At 37.3% G+C, this 26,529-nt stretch overlaps 1 protein-coding gene across 1 annotated transcript in view; it reads left to right on the top strand.

The window, feature by feature from the left end:
* Positions 1–26,529, top strand: part of LOC117322465 (U3 small nucleolar RNA-associated protein 6 homolog) — a 170,165-nt gene that overhangs the window by 12,814 nt on the left and 130,822 nt on the right. The window contains exons 13-14 of the mRNA XM_033877397.1: positions 98–195; positions 1,036–1,095. Of these exons, the coding sequence (XP_033733288.1) occupies positions 98–195; positions 1,036–1,095 (158 nt within the window). The remainder of the gene's footprint in view (positions 1–97; positions 196–1,035; positions 1,096–26,529) is intronic.

Here is a 26,529-nt window from a genome sequence, read left to right as displayed (position 1 = left end):
AACATCCATCATCTTTTAAGTGTCTTGTAGGGTTTGTAACAATATCTAATAATGTTTAATATCAACTACGAACTATAATGCATTGTTCTATATTCAGGGTACAAAAGAGTTTCCCAGACAGACCAGAGACGTTTGATGCTATCGCAAGACAGCATATCTACACAGCCTCCATAATAGAGGATGCGAAGTTGAAAGGTACTGTATTCATTGGAATCATTTCATGGTCATGGTGTTGTGTGTTTGTATTGGGTCTGGACTTGGTGCTGTAAAGGTTTAAGGAGAGTTCCTTTGAAAGTTGTAGGTCCTAGGTTTGAATCCTAGACTGGCCCTGTTTTTAGGTCACCTGAGACTCCTTCTCAATTAACAACAGGCCCAGAGACTTGATATTGGGTCTGTAGTATGCTGGGATGAAGGGCTACCAAGTTTGTTCAACTGGATGACCTTGACCTTCATTCAAGGTCACTGGGGTCAAATATGCTAAAATCTTTAAACGACTTCTTCTTGATAACCAAACGGCCCAGAGACCCAATATTAGATCTGTAGCATGCTGGAATAAAGGGCTACCAAGTTTGTTCAAATTGATGACCTTGACCTTCATTCAAGGTCACAGGGGTCAGATATGCTAAAATATTTAAATGACTTCTTCTTAATAACCAAAGGACCCAGAGACCCAACATTAGGTCTGTAGCATGCTTGACGCCAAGAATTATTTGACTTCTTGTTTACTTCTTTTTTCTTTTGTAAATTATATCTTCGTTCATAATCGATCATTAGTCGATCATCGATCACATGTGTAAAAGTGTTGATCGATCATGGTTTTACAAGTGATTTCCAACACTACCGGTATGTTTAAGTCTGAAAAGGATCACTGGATAACAGGTAAGTGATTAGGACCCATTGGGCCCTTGTTTTATAGTAGAGGTACTACATGAAACAAGGAGTCATGATTTTTTTCCTCAATATTATTTTGAGCATGTAGTTTCGATTTCTGTATTAAAACTATTTTGAAGAATTATTAAGTAATTTTTGTTTCAGAAATAGAGATTCAGAAATGTTATGATGTGTTTCAAGAGGCTGTTACAAAAGTGGCTGGAGGTAAGTGCATTTTACTTACAGTTATTTTTTTCAGCTACAGATGTTCTTTTTTTTTTATTTCTAATACATTTCATCAGTCATTATGATTTTGGTTTGAAGAGAATTGGTAACTTAGTCATGTTACATTATTGGAGTTGTCTCCCCTCTGCTGTACTTAACCAACCCAGTACTAAAACCTTGATTAGGAAATGGAGGTGAAGTATGTAGCTAATTAATTCATTTTTAGTCTGGCTTTTTAGTGGATTCTGAGTGGAGATTTTGGCTTTTTTTTTCAGTGCATATTTGATCATTAGCTTGTCATAAAATCATTTTCATTTATGTCACACACTTCATTGATGCATTTATTTTTAAAGTGGCTAAATTTGCAGCAGAGAAATGTTGTGAGTAGGAAATGATAGGTATCACAAAACAGGTTATAACTATGTAGCATGAAGTTAGTAAATCGAATAACAAGTTTTTTTTTAAATTGCCTTGTTGAAAAAAGTGCAAAAAAAAGTGATCCCAGTTGGTTTTGAGGTCATGAGGGCCAGTGTTTGAACCAGTGTGATTGAATTCATCAAGGGAAGCTTGCAACAAGCCTCAAAATAGAGTCTTACAGAATGATTGCTTAAGTCTAGCTGTGATCGGTAACAAATCTGTCTGTGTGTAATGACTGTCCGTCCATAAACAATCCTTGTTATCTATTTTACTTGAGAAGTATCTTAAGAATCTTTCTCAAACATATGTAGGTTCCTTGGTTCCTAGTAATACGTGTTCAATTTTGAGACTGATCAGAATACAAAATGGCAGACAGTTGGTCATTTTGAATTTTGACAGTAGAAGTGTGTTCTATTTCTCAGAAAGTATTAAATGAATTGATTTTTAGGTCACATGAGATGAAGTATCGAGTGACCTAATGCAATTGATATTTTCAACTTCTTAAAAATCCGAGGGTCATATTTGTAGTAATGGGCAAGTCTTATACTTGGGTGCAGGTTTATCAAGTTTGTTAAAATGAATGTCCTTGACTATCTTGTGTAGTTTACTCACTTTTTTGGTTAAAAATTGCTGTTGTAGTGGGGGTTGTGTAGATAACATTGGTACAGAGATCTTTCAAGTTTTTTCTTTGATGTCGACTTTGGCGCCATGACAGTTTACTATAGTCAAACATAAATCCTGGCCAGAATTATTGCCATCAGAGGCAAGGGCCCCTGCCTGAGATTACCAAAACACCTGCACAACACCTCTCAATCAGAAAACAATAGCGGTTGAAATTTTGAAATAATGTCAGTTATAACTTGTGAAGTCTTCATCTGTCTATACTGACTGAACTGTTGTTTGTACAGACACTCTTTGACTGAACTGTTGTCTGTACAGACACTCTTTGACTGAACTTGTGTCTGTACAGACACTCTTTGACTGAACTCTTGTCTGTACAGATGCTCTTTGACTGAACTCTTGTTTGTACTGATACTCTTTGACTGAACTCTTGTCTGTACAGATGCTCTTTGACTGAACTCTTGTTTGTACTGATACTCTTTGACTGAACTCTTGTCTGTACAGACGCTCTTTGACTGAACTGTTGTCTGTACAGACACTCTTTGACTGAACTGTTGTTTGTACAGACACTCTTTGACTGAACTCTTGTCTGTACAGATGCTCTTTGACTGAACTCTTGTTTGTACTGATACTCTTTGACTGAACTCTTGTCTGTACAGACGCTCTTTGACTGAACTCTTGTTTGTACTGATACTCTTTGACTGAACTCTTGTTTGTACAGATGCTCTTTGACTGAACTCTTGTCTGTACAGACACTCTTTGACTGAACTCTTGTCTGTACAGACACTTTTTGACTGAACTCTTGTCTGTACAGACGCTCTTGACTGAACTGTTGTCTGTACAGATGCTCTTTGACTGAACTCTTGTCTGTACAGATGCTCTTTGACTGAACTGTTGTCTGTACAGATGCTCTTTGACTGAACTGTTGTCTGTACAGACGCTCTTTGACTGAACTGTTGTCTGTACAGATGCTCTTTGACTGAACTCTTGTCTGTACAGATGCTCTTTGACTGAACTCTTGTCTGTACAGATGCTCTTTGACTGAACTGTTGTCTGTACAGACGCTCTTTGACTGAACTGTTGTCTGTACAGATGCTCTTTGACTGAACTCTTGTCTGTACAGATGCTCTTTGACTGAACTGTTGTCTGTACAGACACTCTTTGACTGAACTCTTGTCTGTACAGATGCTCTTTGACTGAACTGTTGTCTGTACAGACGCTCTTTGACTGAACTCTTGTCTGTACACTGTACAGACGCTCTTTGACTGTTGTCTGTACAGATACTCTTTGACTGAACTCTTGTCTGTACAGACGCTCTTTGACTGAACTCTTGTCTGTACAGACGCTCTTTGACTGTTGTCTGTACAGACGCTCTTTGACTGAACAGTTGTCTATACAGACGCTCTTTGACTGAACTCTCACAGACATATATATTTCTGAGCAGGAAACCTCTCCACAAGGTCTGTCTGTTTAAACAATTCCTCACTTAAACTAATCAACCCGATGAATTGTCATGTTGCAGCTTTTGTAACATTGGTTATGATTTAAAGATTTTAGAGGCAATAATCAATAGTGGCTCTTGATTGTGTTATAATAGTATTTGTATATCCCTGTAATCTGTGAAAACACTTCACTACAGATAATAGTTATAAGGGCATACTTCATTGGCAGTATTTTAGATTGATGTAACTTTAGGGTAATCTTGGCACCCACATAAGGCTTACAGTGTCATTAGGGATTTACATATCTCACAAGGCCTAGAAGATATGGACTGGTATGGTTTTTATCTGGGGTCCAAGTCCTGATCGTGGCATTCTAGGGACCTTAGACTGGTAACAAATCCTTGTCGTGGGACAGGATTATAGCTTAAAAGATAGGATTACAAAATTGTATTGATTGAAATTTTCAAAGTGATTGAATCTAACTTTTAAAAATTACAAAAAAACATTTTAAAAATAATAATAAAAAAAAAATAAACACAAAAAGAAAAAAAATGACCAGGTAATGTAAGAAGTGAAAGTTTTATCTTGATATGTCATTGACACATGAGAGGAGGGATCACAAGCATGCTTTTAACAGATAATGATTATTAGTAGATAATTACAAACAATTTCTGATTGTGTCTATAATTTGGAAATTATATTATTTAGAGTATCATACTATGCGTATGGTGCCAGTGTCTTAGTATAAAGTTCTATCTAATGAGGTATTATCAGGGATATAATATATAGGGGAAATTGAGGAAAGTCTTTAAATCCCTACTAGTCCTAAACGCCTGAATGAATTCTGATGAAATTTGGTCTGGAGCATAATCTGGCATAAGAGATGAAATGTTGTATACATGGAGGATGTAGCTCCCTTGGGGCGGAGGAGCTGGGGTCCTATAGGGGAAATATAGCAAAAAAAACAACTTCCTCTTTCACGAATGACAGGATTTGGTTCACCTGTAATTTGGACCATTGTTGGGAGAAGAAGTTCAAAAGTAGGAAATTATTTAAAAATAACTGAAATAAGAGTATTTTGATTACTGAAATATCAAGGTGAGTGATGCAAGCCCTCTGGGCCTCTTGTATTTTTGAAGCCCTTGACATCCCCGTCCCATAATCATATATAGCATTGCTGGACATTAAGGAAAAAACACAATCCTGATGTAAAAATAGTTCCAACAGTCTTTCCCCACCCCAAGGGAATTAGTTTCTTTAAACACAATCATGTTGTAAAAACAATCCCCAGGGTCTTTTCACACTTCTAGGGAGTCAGACTTCATTTCTGGGTTATTTCTTTAAAGCAGTTGAGATCCCCACTTTATAACCATATATAGAATTGTTCAACATCAATAAATATAGCTTTTAACAAATGGAACATGAACATTATTTTGACATTTGGTCAAATCCAACCAAGTGGGCAATACAGACCATCTGGACCTCTTTTTATAGTTTGTGGAACTGTATGGAAAATGTTTTGACATACTTTTCCTTTTGTTTGTATTTTTACCGTTAAAAACTTAAACTACAAGCATTGATTAATTATATATTGATTATCAGAGCTTGTATTAGTTATGGTATGTTGGGTCTGGGAAAGATATTTCATGTTAAAATAATAGCTGACCTTGTGGGGCGTTTCTGCCATCTCTTGACTCTATTGACTTAACATAGTGGTAATTTGGGACAATTAACTACTGAAACATTGGCCATAGATTTTTACAACATCCTTAACTCAATTGTCTGAATACTTAATATCTTAACAAAATGTCACCGTCATTAACATCTCATTCTTATCTGCTTTAATTTCCCTCACTCGATCAATTTGTCTCTTGTTAAGTATTCTAAATTCTATACATTGTTATTTGGACGTTTTTTCTTTTCAGCTTTAATCATAATAAATACATGTATCAATCAATATTAGGGAATTAATGGGATGCTAAACACAGAGGTCTGTAAATAATTTAACACTACTTTGGGGGATGTTTGTCCCAGCTGGGCAGCTCTAAAACTGTATTAATATGTACAGATTTATTTTTGGCTGTTAAAGTATACAGTAAAACCAGACTGTATCACAGAGCAGGAACTAATTTACACATTTGTTAATTTTACTCTACATGAAATGTTAAACAATGTAATAGGGACGATATCATACATTGCCTAACATATCGACATGTATAGTGCTCATAGAAGGCAACTATAAGTGAGCCTACCTAAAGCGTCAAGGATTTTCCTCCGTCTTCTATTTAAGGGGCATTGAAGAGACCAAAACCATGTTATTTAGTCTGTGTGTGTTGGCCCACCATGTTATTTAGTCTGTGTTGGCCCACCATGTTATTTAGTCTGTGTTGGCCCACCATGTTATTTAGTCTTTGTCTGTGTGTTGGCCCACCATGTTATTTAGTCTGTGTTGGCCCACTATGTTATTTAGTCTGTGTGTTGGCCCACCATGTTATTTAGTCTGTGTTTGTGTGTTGGCCCACCATGTTATTTAGTCTGTGTTGGCCCACCATGTTATTTAGTCTGTGTGTGTTGGCCCACCATGATATTTAGTCTGTGTTGGCCCACCATGTTATTTAGTCTGTGTGTTGGCCCACCATGTTATTTAGTCTGTGTGTTGGCCCACCATGTTATTTAGTCTGTGTTGGCCCACCATGTTATTTAGTCTGTGTGTTGGCCCACCATGTTATTTAGTCTGTGTGTTGGCCCACCATGTTATTTAGTCTGTGTTGGCCCACCATGTTATTTAGTCTTTGTCTGTGTGTTGGTCCACCATGTTATTTAGTCTGTGTGTTGGCCCACCATGTTATTTAGTCTGTGTGTTGGCCCACCATGTTATTTAGTCTGTGTGTTGGCCCATCATGTTATTTAGTCTGTGTGTTGGCCCACCATGTTATTTAGTCTGTGTTGGCCCACCATGTTATTTAGTCTGTGTGTTGGCCCATCATGTTATTTAGTCTGTGTGTTGGCCCACCATGTTATTTAGTCTGTGTGTTGGCCCACCATGTTATTTAGTCTGTGTTGGCCCACCATGTTATTTAGTCTGCTTCTGTGTGTTGGCCCACCATGTTATTTAGTCTGTGTGTTGGCCCACCATGTTATTTAGTCTGTGTGTTGGCCCACCATGTTATTTAGTCTGTGTTGGCCCACCATGTTATTTAGTCTGTGTCTGTGTGTTTCCTCCGTCTTCTATTTCAGGGGCATTGAAGAGACCAAAACCATGTTATTTAGTCTGTGTTGGCCCACCATGTTATTGAGTCTGTGTTGGCCCAACATGTTATTTAGTCTGTGTGTTGGCCCAACATGTTATTTAGTCTGTGTGTTGGCCCACCATGTTATTTAGTCTGTGTTGGCCCAACATGTTATTTAGTCTGTGTGTTGGCCCACCATGTTATTTAGTCTGTGTGTTGGCCCACCATGTTATTTAGTCTGTGTGTTGGCCCACCATGTTATTTAGTCTGTATTTGTGTGTTGGCCCACCATGTTATTTAGTCTGTGTTGGCCCAACATGTTATTTAGTCTGTGTTGGCCCAACATGTTATTTAGTCTGTGTGTTGGCCCACCATGTTATTTAGTCTGTGTGTTGGCCCACCATGTTATTTAGTCTGTGTTGGCCCAACATGTTATTTAGTCTGTGTTGGCCCACCATGTTATTTAGTCTGTGTGTTGGCCCACCATGTTATTTAGTCTGTGTGTTGGCCCACCATGTTATTTAGTCTGTGTGTTGGCCCACCATGTTATTTAGTCTGTGTGTTGGCCCACCATGTTATTTAGTCTGTGTGTTGGCCCACCATGTTATTTAGTCTTTGTTTGTGTGTTGGCCCACCATGTTATTTAGTCTTTGTTTGTGTGTTGGCCCACCATGTTATTTAGTCTGTGTTGGCCCACCATGTTATTTAGTCTGAGTGTTGGCCCACCATGTTATTTAGTCTGTATGTTGGCCCACCATGTTATTTAGTCTGTCTGTGTTGGCCCACCATGTTATTTAGTCTGTGTTGGCCCACCATGATATTTAGTCTGTGTTGGCCCACCATGTTATTTAGTCTGTGTTGGCCCACCATGTTATTTAGTCTGTGTTGGCCCACCATGTTATTTAGTCTGTGTGTTGGCCCACCATGTTATTTAGTCTGTGTGTTGGCCCACCATGTTATTTAGTCTGTGTGTTGGCCCACCATGTTATTTAGTCTGTGTGTTGGCCCACCATGTTATTTAGTCTTTGTCTGTGTGTTGGCCCACCATGTTATTTAGTCCGTGTTGGCCCACCATGTTATTTAGTCTGTGTTGGACCACCATGTTATTTAGTCTGTGTGTTGGCCCACCATGTTATTTAGTCTGTGTTGGCCCACCATGTTATTTAGTCTGTGTGTTGGCCCACCATGTTATTTAGTCTGTGTTGGCCCACCATGTTATTTAGTCTGTGTTGGCCCACCATGTTATTTAGTCTGTGTTGGCCCAACATGTTATTTAGTCTGTGTTTGTGTGTTGGCCCACCATGTTATTTAGTCTAGTGGGGCATAGCTGTACTCTTTTCGCACCTGTTCACTTCAAATTGATAAAAATGTTTTTAAAACTGGCTGTGCTTTTTAAATTTTGCAATTATAATTTAATATTCATGAAAGATCTTATTTAATATATGTGATATTTCATTTTCTGTCAAATTTCTATGTGAAACTTTGTCCTTTAACCATCAGGTTGATGTAAAGCAGGCATCATATCATATCATATCAGATAAGCTGCCTAATAATGTAAAGATTACCCAAAAATTCATTATTTTGTCAAAGAAAATTGTAATTTTACCTAAAATATTCTATTCATGTTGCAATGGTAACCATCAGTGAATCAAAAATTCTAAAAGTCTTGTAAGCCAACTGTTAATCTTACATCACATCAAATATCTTTGCTGATTTGTAGAATGATTGGGGCATTTAAATAATTTATAAGATTTGACTGTGATGCAAACCTATGTGTGACAGAAATTGACAATTTATAGGATAATTGGCTGTTGACTCTCTGCTCAGTCAATATGATATTGCACTTATCTTCACAGACATTTCATAAGTTTATGACGAGGTAAATCCCTGTACCAGTATCTTCACAGACATTTTATAAGTTTATGACGAGGAAATCCCTGTACCAGTATCTTCACAGACATTTTATAAGTTTATGACAAGGTAAATCCCTGTACCAGTGTCTTCAGACATTTTATAAGTTTATGACGAGGTAAATCTCTGTACCAGTATCTTCACAGACATTTTATATGTTTATGACGAGGTAAATCCCTGTACCAGTATCTTCACAGACATTTTATAAGTTTATGACGAGGTAAATCCCTGTACCAGTATCTTCACACAGACATTTTATAAGTTTATGACGAGGTGAATCCCTGTACCAGTATCTTCACACAGACATTTTATAAGTTTATGACGAGGTAAATCCCTGTACCAGTGTCTTCACACAGACATTTTATAAGTTTATGACGAGGTAAATCCCTGTACCAGTATCTTCACAGACATTTTATAAGTTTATGACGAGGTAAATCTCTGTACCAGTGTCTTCACACAGACATTTTATATGTTTATGACGAGGTAAATCCCTGTACCAGTGTCTTCACACAGACATTTTATAAGTTTATGACGAGGTAAATCCCTGTACCAGTGTCTTCACACAGACATTTTATAAGTTTATGACAAGGTAAATCCCTGTACCAGTATCTTCACACAGACATTTTATAAGTTTATGACGAGGTAAATCCCTGTACCAGTATCTTCACAGACATTTTATAAGTTTATGACGAGGTAAATCTCTGTACCAGTGTCTTCACACAGACATTTTATAAGTTTATGACGAGGTAAATCCCTGTACCAGTGTCTTCACACAGACATTTTATAAGTTTATGACGAGGTAAATCCCTGTACCAGTGTCTTCACACAGACATTTTATAAGTTTATGACAAGGTAAATCCCTGTACCAGTATCTTCACACAGACATTTTATAAGTTTAAATACATTAGTCTGTGACCAGGTAAATCTCTGTACCAGAAGTCCATCCTAAGTTCAACTTTCTGTTACAGATGTCCTTTGGGCGCCAATTCTGTCGATAACAGTAAATGTGATGGTGAAATCAAAATTACTTGTTTTATTTTTTGTATGAATGTTTAAACTTCTCCTGTTTTGATTCCTGTGAATGTCAATGTCCAGGAAATTAATGTCAATGTCAATGTCCAGGAAGGAAATGTCCAGGAAAGAAATGTCAATGTCCAGGAAAGAGATGGACAAAGGATATTGAGGCCAAGAGATTGGTTTCCTTGTTTGGGTTAATGGCACACCAATACAAATAGGACATTTATTGCAGAGGAGAAAAAAATGATAAAAGGGCAAATTATCAAACTAAAAAAAAATAAAGAAAAGGATATGTCAGTAAGATCAAGTTATTTCTTGTAATTGTGGTAATGATTTGAGTGGTGGGCCAGTTCCAATACAGGACCAATAAGGTGTTGTATGATCAAGTAGAAGCCTGGAAGTGGCTGAGCTCCTAGGCAGTATATGGAGCGTGGGTTAGGGAGACATTTGGTTTGATCACAGAAGACGTATCATATTCTGACAGGAAATGTTTAAAGCAATAGTGCTGTCCCCCAGAACCAGAGCGGGGTGTCTGGCCTTTTTTAAAAAGTACATGTACTGCAGACTACTTAAAGCCACTTGATTATTTCTTACACCTCTTTTTACCTCCTGTTGGCCATGTCAATGTTTGGTATCAATTTGGATGAGGGTATATATTGTTGATCATGGGGCAAAGTGACACTAGAACTGGTAGATCCAAATATTGACTCAATATATGCTGCACATTTGTGTAAATTACCAGGCATGCACTCACAACCAGGTGTTAGAACCACTTAAATCAGCAAAACAAACACCGAGGGTGAACGTTGGAAATCTTCAGGCAATTAATGGCTATCATTGGATGACAGATCTATGATAGGTGGTAGTGGTTCACCAGGCTTGCTTGCTGTATCTGATTATTTTATCTGAGATTACAAACTTTTGGAAGGTGTGATATTATATAAGACATGAGTCTGGTGTGACACAAGGAGGACAGCTGACATAATCGGTGTATTCCAATCACAGACATGTATAACACAGGTATTCAACTGTGGATTATCTGTGGACAGACAGACCAATAACACAAGCATTCAGGTGTATATCATATCAGATTGTCACTTCTGTATTGTCAGTACTTCAGTGTTAGCCAGGAATTAATATCATAACTATAAAGGTATAGCAATCTAGTTTAGCTTTCTGTGAGTGTCGAGGTAAGATGAGGATTTTATTGAAGGTTATGTATGTAATTCATTTTTGATTGAATTACTTGTCAAAGAGACATACAGAATGTCAACACAACCTTGGCAAGTTGGAATAAAAATTCTTTTCTATTAAAATCTTTATTGCTTTGAAATATCAGTCCAGGTCTAAAGTTTGCTCACTAAAACTGTCACCCAATTGCTGTATAGTTTTTATTGTGTAAAAGAATATGGCTGTCCTTTGAGGAAATTTGAGCCAGACTTGTGAGAATTTGACTCTTATGAAATTATGTAATATCTGGCAAGTGCATACAGATGAATGAGAATTATGTTATACAGATCTGCTGTGTCAGTCACTGATTTGGTGAGAATCCAAGCTTTAAAAAGTTTCTCAGAAAGTGTTTCTATTTATAGAATTATCAAATGGTACTTCGCTGAACAGTTCAATTAAGATGTTCTTCCTTGGTCCATTGAACACTGTCATGCAGTCTCCACACATTTCCTTAGTCCATTGAACACTGTCATGCAGTCTCCACACATTTCCTTGGTCCATTGAACACTGTCATGCAGTCTCCACACATTTCCTTGGTCCATTGAACACTGTCATGCAGTCTCCACACATTTCCTTGGTCCATTGAACACTGTCATGCAGTCTCCACACATTTCCTTGGTCCATTGAACACTGCCAGTCTCCACACATTTCCTTAGTCCATTGAACACTGTCATGCAGTCTCCACACATTTCCTTGGTCCATTGAACACTGTCATGCAGTCTCCACACATTTCCTTGGTCCATTGAACACTGTCATGCAGTCTCCACACATTTCCTTAGTCCATTGAACACTGTCATGCTGTCTCCCACACATTTCCTTGGTCCATTGAACACTGTCATGCAGTCTCCACACATTTCCTTAGTCCATTGAACACTGTCATGCAGTCTCCACACATTTCCTTGGTCCATTGAACACTGTCATGCAGTCTCCACACATTTCCTTAGTCCATTGAACACTGTCATGCAGTCTCCACACATTTCCTTGGTCCATTGAACACTGTCATGCAGTCTCCACACATTTCCTTAGTCCATTGAACACTGTCATGCAGTCTCCACACATTTCCTTGGTCCATTGAACACTGTCATGCTGTCTCCACACATTTCCTTGGTCCATTGAACACTGCCAGTTTCCACACATTTCCTTAGTCCATTGAACACTGTCATGCAGTCTCCACACATTTCCTTAGTCCATTGAACACTGCCAGTTTCCACACATTTCCTTGGTCCATTGAACACTGTCATGCAGTCTCCACACATTTCCTTGGTCCATTGAACACTGTCATGCAGTCTCCACACATTTCCTTGGTCCATTGAACACTGTCATGCAGTCTCCACACATTTCCTTAGTCCATTGAACACTGCCAGTCTCCACACATTTCCTTGGTCCATTGAACACTGTCATGCAGTCTCCACACATTTCCTTGGTCCATTGAACACTGTCATGCTGTCTCCACACATTTCCTTGGTCCATTGAACACTGTCATGCTGTCTCCACACATTTCCTTGGTCCATTGAACACTGCCAGTCTCCACGCATTTCCTTGGTCCATTGAACACTGCCAGCTTCAACATAGCTTAAGACGAATTTTGTTGGTTCATTGAACACCTGTTATATAAAGTTATTAAATGCTTTCTAGGAAGAGTGAAAAAAGGGAAAAGAAGAGAAAAGATCAGTATTTCCTTTGAAACATAGTCAATAACAAAATTACTGTTTACTTTCCCTTCCGGGCTGTAAGTTCAAAACCTTTCAACTCAACTTCACAAAACTTTCTGTATATATCAGGTTAGGTGTTTCATGCTGTAAGAGATGGAATTAATTAATAATTGTAGGAATAGGACTGTATGGATGAGATGAAAGTTGAGGCCCTACTGTTGGTCCTATAAATCACAGAAAAGTGGGTGAAACTGTTTACTGATATGGGAGATATAAATCATTCCCTTCCTACACCATTAACGGGACTCATTGATTTTTAAATTCTAATGAATCTCAAAATCACTGAAATTTGTAACCATATCCTCAAAAAAAAAAGTTAATTAGACATCTCCCACTGAACTGATGCTGTGGCTGTGGCTGCAGGTTTGATAGGTTTATGATAATGGTTCTCCAGTGTGCAGTTATGCAGCATTCACATCTATTTCTTCCTCATCCCCTAAAACATTCAAATAACATGTGGTATAGGTGATTGTTCTTAGTTCTCCATCTTTTCCTTAATTGCCCATGCAGTCAATAAATCCTGTTTCATATATATCAACCCAACACTCTTCTTGCATTTATACACAACATACAAGAAAAGTCATAGATAAAATTCGAATATGATTTATTACTTTAGATTCCTCAGCAACATGAATTACAATCTTAATTTTGGCTCTTCTTGGGGGCTACTCACCATGTTGTATACATTTACTAAAATATAACCATAACTTCATATTAAAAACACATGATCCAATTAATTAATTTTGTTATAACCTGTAAAGGTAGTTATTATCTGAATGGGGAAAAAGAATTCCCTGGAATTCTAATGGCCAAAAGAATGAATTGTGCTGTGTGTGTATAGCAACAATGAATGAGAGCCCCAAGAAGATAGGTATAACAACCCAAAACTCTTATTACAGTGAGGTATTATATGGCTCACAACTCTTATTACAGTGAGGTATTATATGGCTCACAACTCTTATTACAGTGAGGTATTATACGACTCACAACTCTTATTACAGTGAGGTATTATACGACTCACAACTCTTATTACAGTGAGGTATTATACGACTCACAACTCTTGTTACAGTGAGGTATTATATGGCTCACAACTCTTATTACAGTGAGGTATTATACGACTCACAACTCTTATTACAGTGAGGTCTGTATTATAACTCACAACTCTTATTACAGTGAGGTATTATATGGCTCACAACACTTATTACAGTGAGGTATTATACGACTCACAACTCTTATTACAGTGAGGTATTATACGACTCACAACTCTTGTTACAGTGAGGTATTATATGGCTCACAACACTTATTACAGTGAGGTATTATACGACTCACAACTCTTATTACAGTGAGGTATTATACGACTCACAACTCTTGTTACAGTGAGGTATTATATGGCTCACAACTCTTATTACAGTGAGGTATTATACGGCTCACAACACTTATTACAGTGAGGTATTATACGGCTCACAACTCTTATTACAGTGAGGTATTATACGGCTCACAACTCTTATTACAGTGAGGTATTATACGACTCACAACTCTTATTACAGTGAGGTCTGTATTACAACTCACAACTCTTATTACAGTGAGGTCTGTATTATAACCCACAACTCTTATTACAGTGAGGTCTGTATTACAACCCACAACTCTTATTACAGTGAGGTCTGTATTACAACCCACAACTCTTATTACAGTGAGGTATTATACGGCTAACAACTCTTATTACAGTGAGGTCTGTATTACAACCCACAACTCTTATTACAGTGAGGTCTGTATTACAACCCACAACTCTTATTACAGTGAGGTCTGTATTACAACCCACAACTCTTATTACAGTGAGGTCTGTATTACAACCCACAACTCTTATTACAGTGAGGTCTGTATTATAACCCACAACTCTTATTACAGTGAGGTCTGTATTACAACCCACAACTCTTATTACAGTGAGGTATTATACGGCTCACAACTCTTATTACAGTGAGGTATTATACGGCTCACAACTCTTATTACAGTGAGGTCTGTATTACAACTCACAACTCTTATTACAGTGAGGTCTGTATTACAACTCACAACTCTTATTACAGTGAGGTCTGTATTACAACCCACAACTCTTATTACAGTGAGGTCTGTATTACAACCCACAACTCTTATTACAGTGAGGTCTGTATTACAACCCACAACTCTTATTACAGTGAGGTCTGTATTACAACCCACAACTCTTATTACAGTGAGGTCTGTATTACAACTCACAACTCTTATTACAGTGAGGTCTGTATTACAACTCACAACTCTTATTACAGTGAGGTCTGTATTATAACTCACAACTCTTATTACAGTGAGGTCTGTATTACAACTCACAACTCTTATTACAGTGAGGTATTATACGACTCACAACTCTTATTACAGTGAGGTATTATACGACTCACAACTCTTATTACAGTGAGGTCTGTATTACAACCCACAACTCTTATTACAGTGAGGTCTGTATTACAACCCACAACTCTTATTACAGTGAGGTATTATACGGCTCACAACTCTTATTACAGTGAGGTCTGTATTACAACTCACAACTCTTATTACAGTGAGGTCTGTATTACAACCCACAACTCTTATTACAGTGAGGTATTATATGACTCACAACTCTTGTTACAGTGAGGTATTATATGGCTCACAACACTTATTACAGTGAGGTATTATACGACTCACAACTCTTATTACAGTGAGGTATTATACGACTCACAACTCTTGTTACAGTGAGGTATTATATGGCTCACAACTCTTATTACAGTGAGGTATTATACGGCTCACAACACTTATTACAGTGAGGTATTATACGGCTCACAACTCTTATTACAGTGAGGTATTATACGGCTCACAACTCTTATTACAGTGAGGTATTATACGACTCACAACTCTTATTACAGTGAGGTCTGTATTACAACTCACAACTCTTATTACAGTGAGGTCTGTATTATAACCCACAACTCTTATTACAGTGAGGTCTGTATTACAACCCACAACTCTTATTACAGTGAGGTCTGTATTACAACCCACAACTCTTATTACAGTCAGGTATTATACGGCTCACAACTCTTATTACAGTGAGGTCTGTATTACAACCCACAACTCTTATTACAGTGAGGTCTGTATTACAACCCACAACTCTTATTACAGTGAGGTCTGTATTACAACCCACAACTCTTATTACAGTGAGGTCTGTATTACAACCCACAACTCTTATTACAGTGAGGTCTGTATTATAACCCACAACTCTTATTACAGTGAGGTCTGTATTACAACCCACAACTCTTATTACAGTGAGGTATTATACGGCTCACAACTCTTATTACAGTGAGGTATTATACGGCTCACAACTCTTATTACAGTGAGGTCTGTATTACAACCCACAACTCTTATTACAGTGAGGTATTATATGACTCACAACTCTTATTACAGTGAGGTCTGTATTACAACTCACAACTCTTATTACAGTGAGGTCTGTATTACAACTCACAACTCTTATTACAGTGAGGTCTGTATTACAACCCACAACTCTTATTACAGTGAGGTCTGTATTACAACCCACAACTCTTATTACAGTGAGGTCTGTATTACAACCCACAACTCTTATTACAGTGAGGTCTGTATTACAACCCACAACTCTTATTACAGTGAGGTCTGTATTACAACCCACAACTCTTATTACAGTGAGGTCTGTATTACAACTCACAACTCTTATTACAGTGAGGTCTGTATTACAACTCACAACTCTTATTACAGTGAGGTCTGTATTATAACTCACAACTCTTATTACAGTGAGGTCTGTATTACAACTCACAACTCTTATTACAGTGAGGTATTATACGATTCACAACTCTTATTACAGTGAGGTATTATACGACTCACAACTCTTATTACAGTGAGGTCTGTATTACAACCCACAACTCTTATTACAGTGAGGTCTGTATTACAACCCACAACTCTTATTACAGTGAGGTATTATACGGCTCACAACTCTTATTACAGTGAGGTCTGTATTACAACTCACAACTCTTATTACAGTGAGGTCTGTATTACAACCCACAACTCTTATTACAGTGAGGTATTATATGACTCACAACTCTTATTACAGTGAGGTATTATATGACTCACAACTCTTATTACAGTGAGGTCTGTATTACAACCCACAACTCTTATTACAGTGAGGTATTATACGGCTCACAACTCTTATTACAGTGAGGTATTATATGGCTCACAACTCTTATTACAGTGAGGTATTATATGGCTCACAACTCTTATTACAGTGAGGTATTATACGGCTCACAACTCTTATTACAGTGAGGTATTATATGACTCACAACTCTTATTACAGTGAGGTCTGTATTACAACCCACAACTCTTATTACAGTGAGGTCTGTATTACAACCCACAACTCTTATTACAGTGAGGTCTGTATTATAACCCACAACTCTTATTACAGTGAGGTCTGTATTACAACCCACAACTCTTATTACAGTGAGGTATTATACGGCTCACAACTCTTATTACAGTGAGGTATTATACGGCTCACAACTCTTATTACAGTGAGGTCTGTATTACAACCCACAACTCTTATTACAGTGAGGTCTGTATTATAACCCACAACTCTTATTACAGTGAGGTCTGTATTACAACCCACAACTCTTATTACAGTGAGGTATTATACGACTCACAACTCTTATTACAGTGAGGTATTATACGGCTCACAACTCTTATTACAGTGAGGTATACGACTCACAACTCTTATTACAGTGAGGTATTATATGACTCACAACTCTTATTACAGTGAGGTATTATACGACTCACAACTCTTGTTACAGTGAGGTATTATACGGCTCACAACTCTTATTACAGTGAGGTATTATACGGCTCACAACTCTTATTACAGTGAGGTATTATATGGCTCACAACTCTTATTACAGTGAGGTATTATACGACTCACAACTCTTATTACAGTGAGGTCTGTATTACAACTCACAACTCTTATTACAGTGAGGTCTGTATTACAACCCACAACTCTTATTACAGTGAGGTCTGTATTACAACCCACAACTCTTATTACAGTGAGGTCTGTATTACAACCCACAACTCTTATTACAGTGAGGTCTGTATTACAACCCACAACTCTTATTACAGTGAGGTCTGTATTACAACCCACAACTCTTATTACAGTGAGGTCTGTATTATAACCCACAACTCTTATTACAGTGAGGTCTGTATTACAACCCACAACTCTTATTACAGTGAGGTCTGTATTATAACTCACAACTCTTATTACAGTGAGGTCTGTATTACAACCCACAACACTTATTACAGTGAGGTCTGTATTACAACCCACAACTCTTATTACAGTGAGGTCTGTATTACAACCCACAACTCTTATTACAGTGAGGGTCTGTATTACAACCCACAACTCTTATTACAGTTAGGTCTGTATTATAACTCACAACTCTTATTACAGTGAGGTCTGTATTACAACCCACAACTCTTATTACAGTGAGGGTCTATATTATAACCCACAACTCTTATTACAGTGAGGTCTGTATTACAACCCACAACTCTTATTACAGTGAGGTCTGTATTACAACCCACAACTCTTATTACAGTGAGGTATTACAACCCACAACTCTTATTACAGTGAGGTCTGTATTACAACCCACAACTCTTATTACAGTGAGGGTCTGTATTACAACCCACAACTCTTATTACAGTGAGGGTCTGTATTACAACCCACAACTCTTATTACAGTGAGGTCTGTATTACAACCCACAACTCTTATTACAGTGAGGGTCTGTATTACAACCCACAACTCTTATTACAGTGAGGTCTGTATTACAACCCACAACTCTTATTACAGTGAGGTATTATACGGCTCACAACTCTTATTACAGTGAGGTATTATACGACTCACAACTCTTATTACAGTGAGGTATTATACGACTCACAACTCTTATTACAGTGAGGTCTGTATTACAACTCACAACTCTTATTACAGTGAGGGTCTGTATTACAACTCACAACTCTTATTACAGTGAGGTCTGTATTACAACCCACAACTCTTATTACAGTGAGGTATGTATTATAACCCACAACTCTTATTACAGTGAGGTCTGTATTACAACCCACAACTCTTATTACAGTGAGGGTCTGTATTATAACCCACAACTCTTATTACAGTGAGGTCTGTATTATAACCCACAACTCTTATTACAGTGAGGTCTGTATTACAACCCACAACTCTTATTACAGTGAGGTCTGTATTATAACCCACAACTCTTATTACAGTGAGGTCTGTATTACAACCCACAACTCTTATTACAGTGAGGGTCTGTATTATAACCCACAACTCTTATTACAGTGAGGTCTGTATTATAACCCACAACTCTTATTACAGTGAGGTCTGTATTACAACCCACAACTCTTATTACAGTGAGGTCTATATTACAACCCACAACTCTTATTACAGTGAGGTCTGTATTACAACCCACAACTCTTATTACAGAGAGGTCTGTATTACAACCCACAACTCTTATTACAGTGAGGTCTGTATTACAACCCACAACTCTTATTACAGTGAGGTCTGTATTACAACCCACAACTCTTATTACAGTGAGGTCTGTATTACAACCCACAACTCTTATTATAGTGAGGTATTATACGGCTCACAACTCTTATTACAGTGAGGTCTGTATTACAACCCACAACTCTTATTACAGTGAGGTCTGTATTACAACTCACAACTCTTATTACAGTGAGGTATTATACGGCTCACAACTCTTATTACAGTGAGGTATTATACGACTCACAACTCTTATTACAGTGAGGTATTATACGGCTCACAACTCTTATTACAGTGAGGTATTATACGACTCACAACTCTTATTACAGTGAGGTATTATAAGGCTCACAACTCTTATTACATTTTAAGGGTCTGTATTACAACCAAGAGGGTTATGTTTTATGCTATTTCAAGAAAAAGGCATCAACTTTTTGTGAACATTTGAAATAGAAAATCACTATAATTCATATTGCATTGTATATATGTATATATGATACCTTCAAAAGGATATATCAGCAATATATCAAAGCAAGAACTAACCAGCTTTATGTGTAAGTTTGGGAAAACCTGCAGCTTTGGACACCAGGAATAGAAATTTTGTTTTCATTGGTGAATAATATGATATTAATATTGAGTTATTCAAAAATGTTAGTGTGTATCATGCCCCATTGGTTCATAAATTTAACAGTAAGTGTTTTGGACAATAACTACACAACGAGTCATTATGCTATAAGTAGTTGGTCACTGTAATGTTACATTGGCACCAAACCCAGGTGCTTGATGTGATACATATACAGCCAAGGATCAAGTGGCCATTTATATGCCTTATAATGGAGCCTATAGTGGCCTATAAGACATTGTCTCAGGGATGTGTCCAAATTGTCTGAAATACATTATGTAGAGTGGAAGGTTTGTGGCCACTAAATATCACATTTCTTAGCTATTGTTGAGACCTTCAATACACTGTTATTGATTCACAACCAATTAGCCATTATACAGCTATCATAAATTGTAGATTATGGAAGTTTTAGGGAACTCTTATTGAAGGTTATACCTAATTATATAGGAACATAAAAAGCTGATGATGTGGGGCCTTTGAGCAGGAAGCTTGGGATGTGGGGCAAAAAAGAGCAAAAAACTGAAGATGTGGTGGGCTCAGAGCAGAAAGCTTGAATTTGGGGCCTCAGAGCAGAAAACTATTGAGGGACCTTTAAGTAGAAAGCTGAGGGTGGTGGGATTTGAGCAGAAATCAAGGGATGTGGGTCTTCAGAGCAGAATTTTGAGGTTGCGGTGCCTTTGAGCAGAAGAAATTTGAGAAACTATATAATAATCTGGCTCCTGAAAGCAAAATCTCAGAATGTGTCATAGTGGAAACTAATGATGATGCAAGGTACCAGAGAATGTGAGACCTTGGAGTGAAAAGATGAAAATATCAGGCTTCAGAGAGGAAAGATGAGGATGTGGGGCCTATAAGTGGAAAGATGACAATGTTTGGTCTCAAAGAACTCTCCATCACCAAGCAATATGGTATCATTTAAAAGAAACCTAAGGAGGCAAACTTCAACCACATATCCATTACTTGTGTCTCGTAAAATGGGAAGGATTGTAAATGAATATTCTAGTGAGACAATAAAGGCTGGGAGAACCAGATTGGTATTGTCATTATAAGGGCTTGGTCTTATGTGGAAATTGTAACCCAAAAAGTCAATGTGGTAATTGTATCTACAAATAGTCGTATATGTTGAAGTTTTGTTATCAGACCTGTCAAAGTTTATGGGAGAGCCAAATTCTCTTCAGCATCATTAGACAGAATTTGGGCTGGATATCATGTGATACCGCCAGATCACCAGTAATGCTTTGATTATTGATTACAAATAATTGCCTAAAACATTACAACTGATTACTAAATCAGGTTTTTGCTGCTGAAACAAAGTAGGTGGTCAGCCATACATGGACCCTGATAAAAACATGTACCAGTAATGTAGCTTTCTCAGAGAATTTGTATAGACCCAATAACTCTTGAAATTTATATCTCCCAATTATGATGCTGACAATTTGCAGTACAAGAACAGTTAGCTCAATAAAAGAATTAATTTCCTCAAACCGTATCAGGAAGCTGTAACCTTTAGGTGCTTATCTGCCTAAACTCTCGACTGGAAATTTTTGACAAAGAACAGATTTTCATTTGAGATTGTAATAAATTCACAAAAAATAAACTATTAAAAAAGACATGGCAAAACCTAATTTAATCATATTGATTTCAAAGCTTGCCAAGTACATTTTTTTTTCTATCAATAAAAACTTTATTTAAGATTGAGACTTTGGTTCTTTTATCAGAAATAAGCACACATTGTTCAAATAATGACCTGGTCTGTTTTAACTTAAATATTTGAAAGTCTAAGGCAGTAGAACCCCTGTATTGTATGTTTACAGATTGTATCAGGATGAGGTTGATTAAAGACAATGAATTATTCTGTCCAGTAATAAAATCATACACCAAGCATGCATTGGTTCCTATCATAACCCCTGAGCTTTGACAATAGATGTTGTCCGACTGTGAAGAATCAGTTTAACCCCTGTTTCCACTGTCCCTTTAGGTCTAATGGTTCAGAAAGATGATTGTCTTTAAGACTGGCCGCCACCTACTTCCAATACTCAATACTGTAGAGTAGCCAGTGTTTGTTACCGGAGGTTTTAGTTGTCACTGTGCAGTGATCAGTAAATGTGGGGCACTTTTATCTTATTTTTGTGTTATTGGGAAGGGAATAAGCAATAAGTGCAGATGGCAGAATGGACTTGTTCACCGAGGCATGCACTGACATTACCGTGTCTCACTGTCAGTCTCTAAACATGTTTTACACTTGAGCAATTTCAGTCATGCTTTGGGCTGAAAGTGTAACTGTCCTGGTTACACACTGTTTGAACCATCGTAATCTTACCACTTATCTCGATGTTTAGAGGAAGAATTAGCATAAAGTGTAATTATGTTATATACTGAATTATCATCTCTATCACTTTATCCTTTGTTTGATACACAATGTATACATCCTATTCTAGAAATATTGTGTTTCATGTGTTATTGATGGCCTGATGTGTAAAACCTGAAATCATTATTTCTCCAGAAATTATGACTTCAGCAAAAGTGCAAATATCAGTCAATATAGTACAATACAAAACTTTGATGTCTTATATATTAATTTAGGCAAACTGAATTCAAATACAAAGTTGTCTTGCAAAATTGAGACTTCAAGGGACATGCAGTTCCCAACCAGGTAAACTTAGGTGGTGGGGGTCCTCAGGTGAGAATGCTTGTGGTTGACCATGTGTTTGGTTTAACTTGATAGTGCAAAATCTGAAATTCCAACTGACACATATATTTTAAGTATCAGATGGTGGACTATTCGAATTGCCCTATATGTTTGTCATCCTTGTCATCCGTTGTCTGTTGTCCATTGTCTGTTGTCTGTTGTCTGTCTTATGTCCGTAAACAATCCTTGCTATTACTATTTCTTGAGATGTACTGAAGGAATTCCTTCATACTCTTCACATGTAAAAATGGCTGACAGGTGGCAATCGTGGATTTTGACAGTTGATGTTTGTTATTGCTATTTCTTAAAAAGTATTGGAGGGATGTTTCTCCAACTTCATATGTAGGTCCCCTTGTTCCTTAGTTGTGCTCTTTAAATTCTGAGTCAGAAGAACTCAATTTCCAGTAGACAACCATCTTTCATTTTGACAGTTGAAGTTTGTTATCTTTATTTCCTGAGATGAACTGGAGGAATATTTCTACAAGCTTCACATGTATGCTCCCTTTTGTTTCTAATTCACTGTGGAGAAGGTTAACAGATTTGAACGGCGCAGAAGTTGTATTCCTTATATTAGGTGGTGCGGGGCAGCAACTGGAGGGAGCGTGAAGCATGAATATGGCGGATGATAGGAGCATGAACTTTTTCGATCCTATCTTGGAGAGAGATATCGAGAGCAAATTCATCTAAAATCAATTTGTGTATGTTAAGCAATACTAATCTATCGGTATACAGTGTTAATTTCAGGGAAGGATTCACGATTTGTTCATTAAAGGCACATTAATGATGTAAGTGGAAACTTTCAAAGGATCGTTATTTACATTTTCACTGGCAAAAACAGCGAGCCTGTTATGGTCTTACATATACTGTAGCTTCAAAAATAATTAGGTTCAGAATTTTTTGTAATCAGTTATATTCGAAGGTATACAGATTTTGATTACTGTGAAACATGTCTTTGTTTTCATTGGTCAACGGAAGGGATGGTGGTATGAGGGCCTGAGGTAAATGGCGACGGCGGATGTGGAGCATTTCCTTAGACTTCTATTATACAGTCTGTGTAATAACTGTATGTTTGAAATATTCAAAATATAAAAGGAACACAGATATATTCCATAAATTCTCGTAAAAACTCTGTTGTCTATGTAAATTATTTCAACAGCAAGACATCATCACCGAAAATCAATAATGACTCGAATGTATAGCACTCCACTGAGCACTGTTGCCAGCTCCCAGTATTCTCCCTCATAACTCTGTCCCCCTCTCCTTCACTCTTTCATGGCACTGACACAGAAATCAGAAAAAAAAAAAACATTAAGAAATATTGAAATATTGGATAATGACACTTTTAGCTGTAACTTGAAAAGTACTTGAGAGATATTTCTCAAACATCACAGGTAGGTTCCCCTTGGTCCCTTGATGTGACCATTTGATTATCATCTGATTAGGAAAAGCTGACAAAAGGATTTTGCCACTTTAGGCAAATGATGATCACAATGCCACTTGACTGTGGTATGAGTAGAAAATATTGAAACTGAGTCATGAATTATGATTTATAAAATCAGAGCCTTAATTAGAAATACAAAATGTATAGCAAACAATAAAATCAAGGATCATCAAACGGAAATGGTGTTGATATTGGTCTTGTAATTATATTGAATTTCCATTACAAACAAATCATAAGACCGGCTTCCTATAATAAAACTGATCTAGTCCTCACCAACGGCTGATATGTGATTCTATTATAATACCCTTTCCATTGTGTTTACAGGTAGCATAATCCTGTAATAAAATTGTCCAAAAAGGTGGTTGCTATTTATATTGTCACAGTGTGTACTATGACTTGCACGTTGATGTGTAAATAGAGCCAGGTCGGTAAACTGGTGCAGCCGACACAGCCCTGGGTACCGCGCCGTCTGCTCCTGTCAAGGGCGACGTAAGATATCCTGTTATACAGATGGGGATATAAGAGGATTTACCTGACTTATTCACAAAGAGGCTAAGGTAACCCAAGGCACTTCACGTCAATTAAAGTAGACAAGCTGGAGATGATGGGTGGGTGTGAAGCTCTAGGTCCACAACTTACCTAGGCCTGCAGGGTCACAGGTGATGTAAGTGCCAGCACAGTAGGGAGTTTAGTGTGTGGTCCAAAAATATCTTATCTATACTTTAAGTTTTACAAATAAAAAAAAGTATGAAATTTTGATTTGAGAAATCTTCGATCAAATACCTTATTTTACTTATGTTACAGAGTTTTTAAAAAAGGTCATTTAGTCTTTTCAACACAATTAAGAAAGACAATTAATTTGCTTCAAAATGAGGACGTTAGTGTTGAACACTGGAAGTGGACGTTAGTGTTGAACACTGGAAGTTTTTGTACTTCAGAAGAATAAGTATTTGGTCTGTTGACATTTTGTTTATCGTGTTCATCTGATCTGTCCATCCTGCTATATATTGTCCCACATAGTGTATCATCCCCCCTACAATTCATCCATCAGGGTGCCTTCAGTCCATCAGGACGCCTTCAGTCCATCAGGACGCCTTCAGTCCATCAGGGCGCCTTCAGTTCATCAGGACGCTTTCAACCACCATGTCTTCAGTCTAGTAGGTCAGTGATTACTATCCATGTTCCATGCTACCATATGTTGGTCAATCAATTCAGAACTTCTCTGCAATATGTCCATCTATCTGGACAGTCTCAACCACCTAAATTGTGGGGTGAATCTACATGTTCTTTATTGGCCAATAATTCGGTCACTTTGCTTTGTTAATACTCTCCCTTTATTTGTTCCGTCACTCTGGTTGCTTTTTCATTCCTAAAAACATACACCAGACAACACAAGACTCTCAACATAAAGTTGTATAAGATATTAACGTAATGTTTGAGCTGTGTGACATAAAGTTGTATAAGATATTAACGTAATGTTTGAGCTGTGTGACAGAGACCTTTTATCAGAGATGTACGGTTTTTAACAATCAGTTTATCAGCAGTACTGTTTTACAACAGGATATCATTCCTAAAATTGGCTAGTATTGATCAGAAAACATACAAATTTAATGTTATAAGCTTGGAGATCTATTAAGACCATATTTCCAACAAAATCAATAAGTCTTTTGTGAGGACTTGCTGCTGATACAGTAGATATTTGTTTTAAAATTTCGGTATGATATAGACGGTTCAATATTTACCTAAATGTGTGTTTGTATGATAATTCATTTAAAATACTGAACAAACATTGCAGTGCCTTTTTAGAGAAGACAGGAAGTTTACTGTGAGGCTAACCTGATCCTTTTTCTGTCATCAGATCTCTCAGCAAACGTTTTGTGAGAGTCATTATCAACATGGTGGGGTGTATTTTAAATAAGATCAGTTATATCTTAGTCTGGTAGACTGTAATGGTTCTGTGGTCTGGTGCGTCTGGGACCAGGGGCCAGTAAATTGATTTAGGTGGTAAAGCTACCAAGGTGATATAACTATCTACTATATAATTCTGTACATCACATTGCCCAAAGGTTTGTGACAAAAACGACATAAAGAGTTATTATGACCTTGTCTGAAAAAAAAAGTGGCAGTAATTGTTTCAAGGCTGTTTCCTTTGATCTGGAATAACAACCATCAATGGAATTTCCCTTACAAATTGTTTCTAGGAAATTCAATCATAAGAGTTATTTAACAGATGATATACAATTACATCGTAATTCAATACAACATGTTAGACTGCCACCAACATGTTAGACTTGCGTGGTGTTCAGTCATATAACACTGTCACCAACATGTTAGAATTGTGTGGTGTTCAGCCATATAACACTGTCACGAACATGTTAGACTTGTGTGGTGTTCAGTCATATAACACTGCTACCAACATGTTAGACTTGTGTGGTGTTCAGTCATATAACACTGTCACGAACATGGTAGACTTGTGTGGTGTTCAGCCGTATAACACTGCCACCAACATG

Source organism: Pecten maximus, chromosome 1 (genome assembly GCF_902652985.1).
Source record: "Pecten maximus chromosome 1, xPecMax1.1, whole genome shotgun sequence".
In the NCBI taxonomy this organism is placed as follows: Eukaryota; Metazoa; Mollusca; class Bivalvia; order Pectinida; family Pectinidae; genus Pecten; species Pecten maximus.
This window is presented reverse-complemented; position numbering and strand designations above follow the sequence as displayed.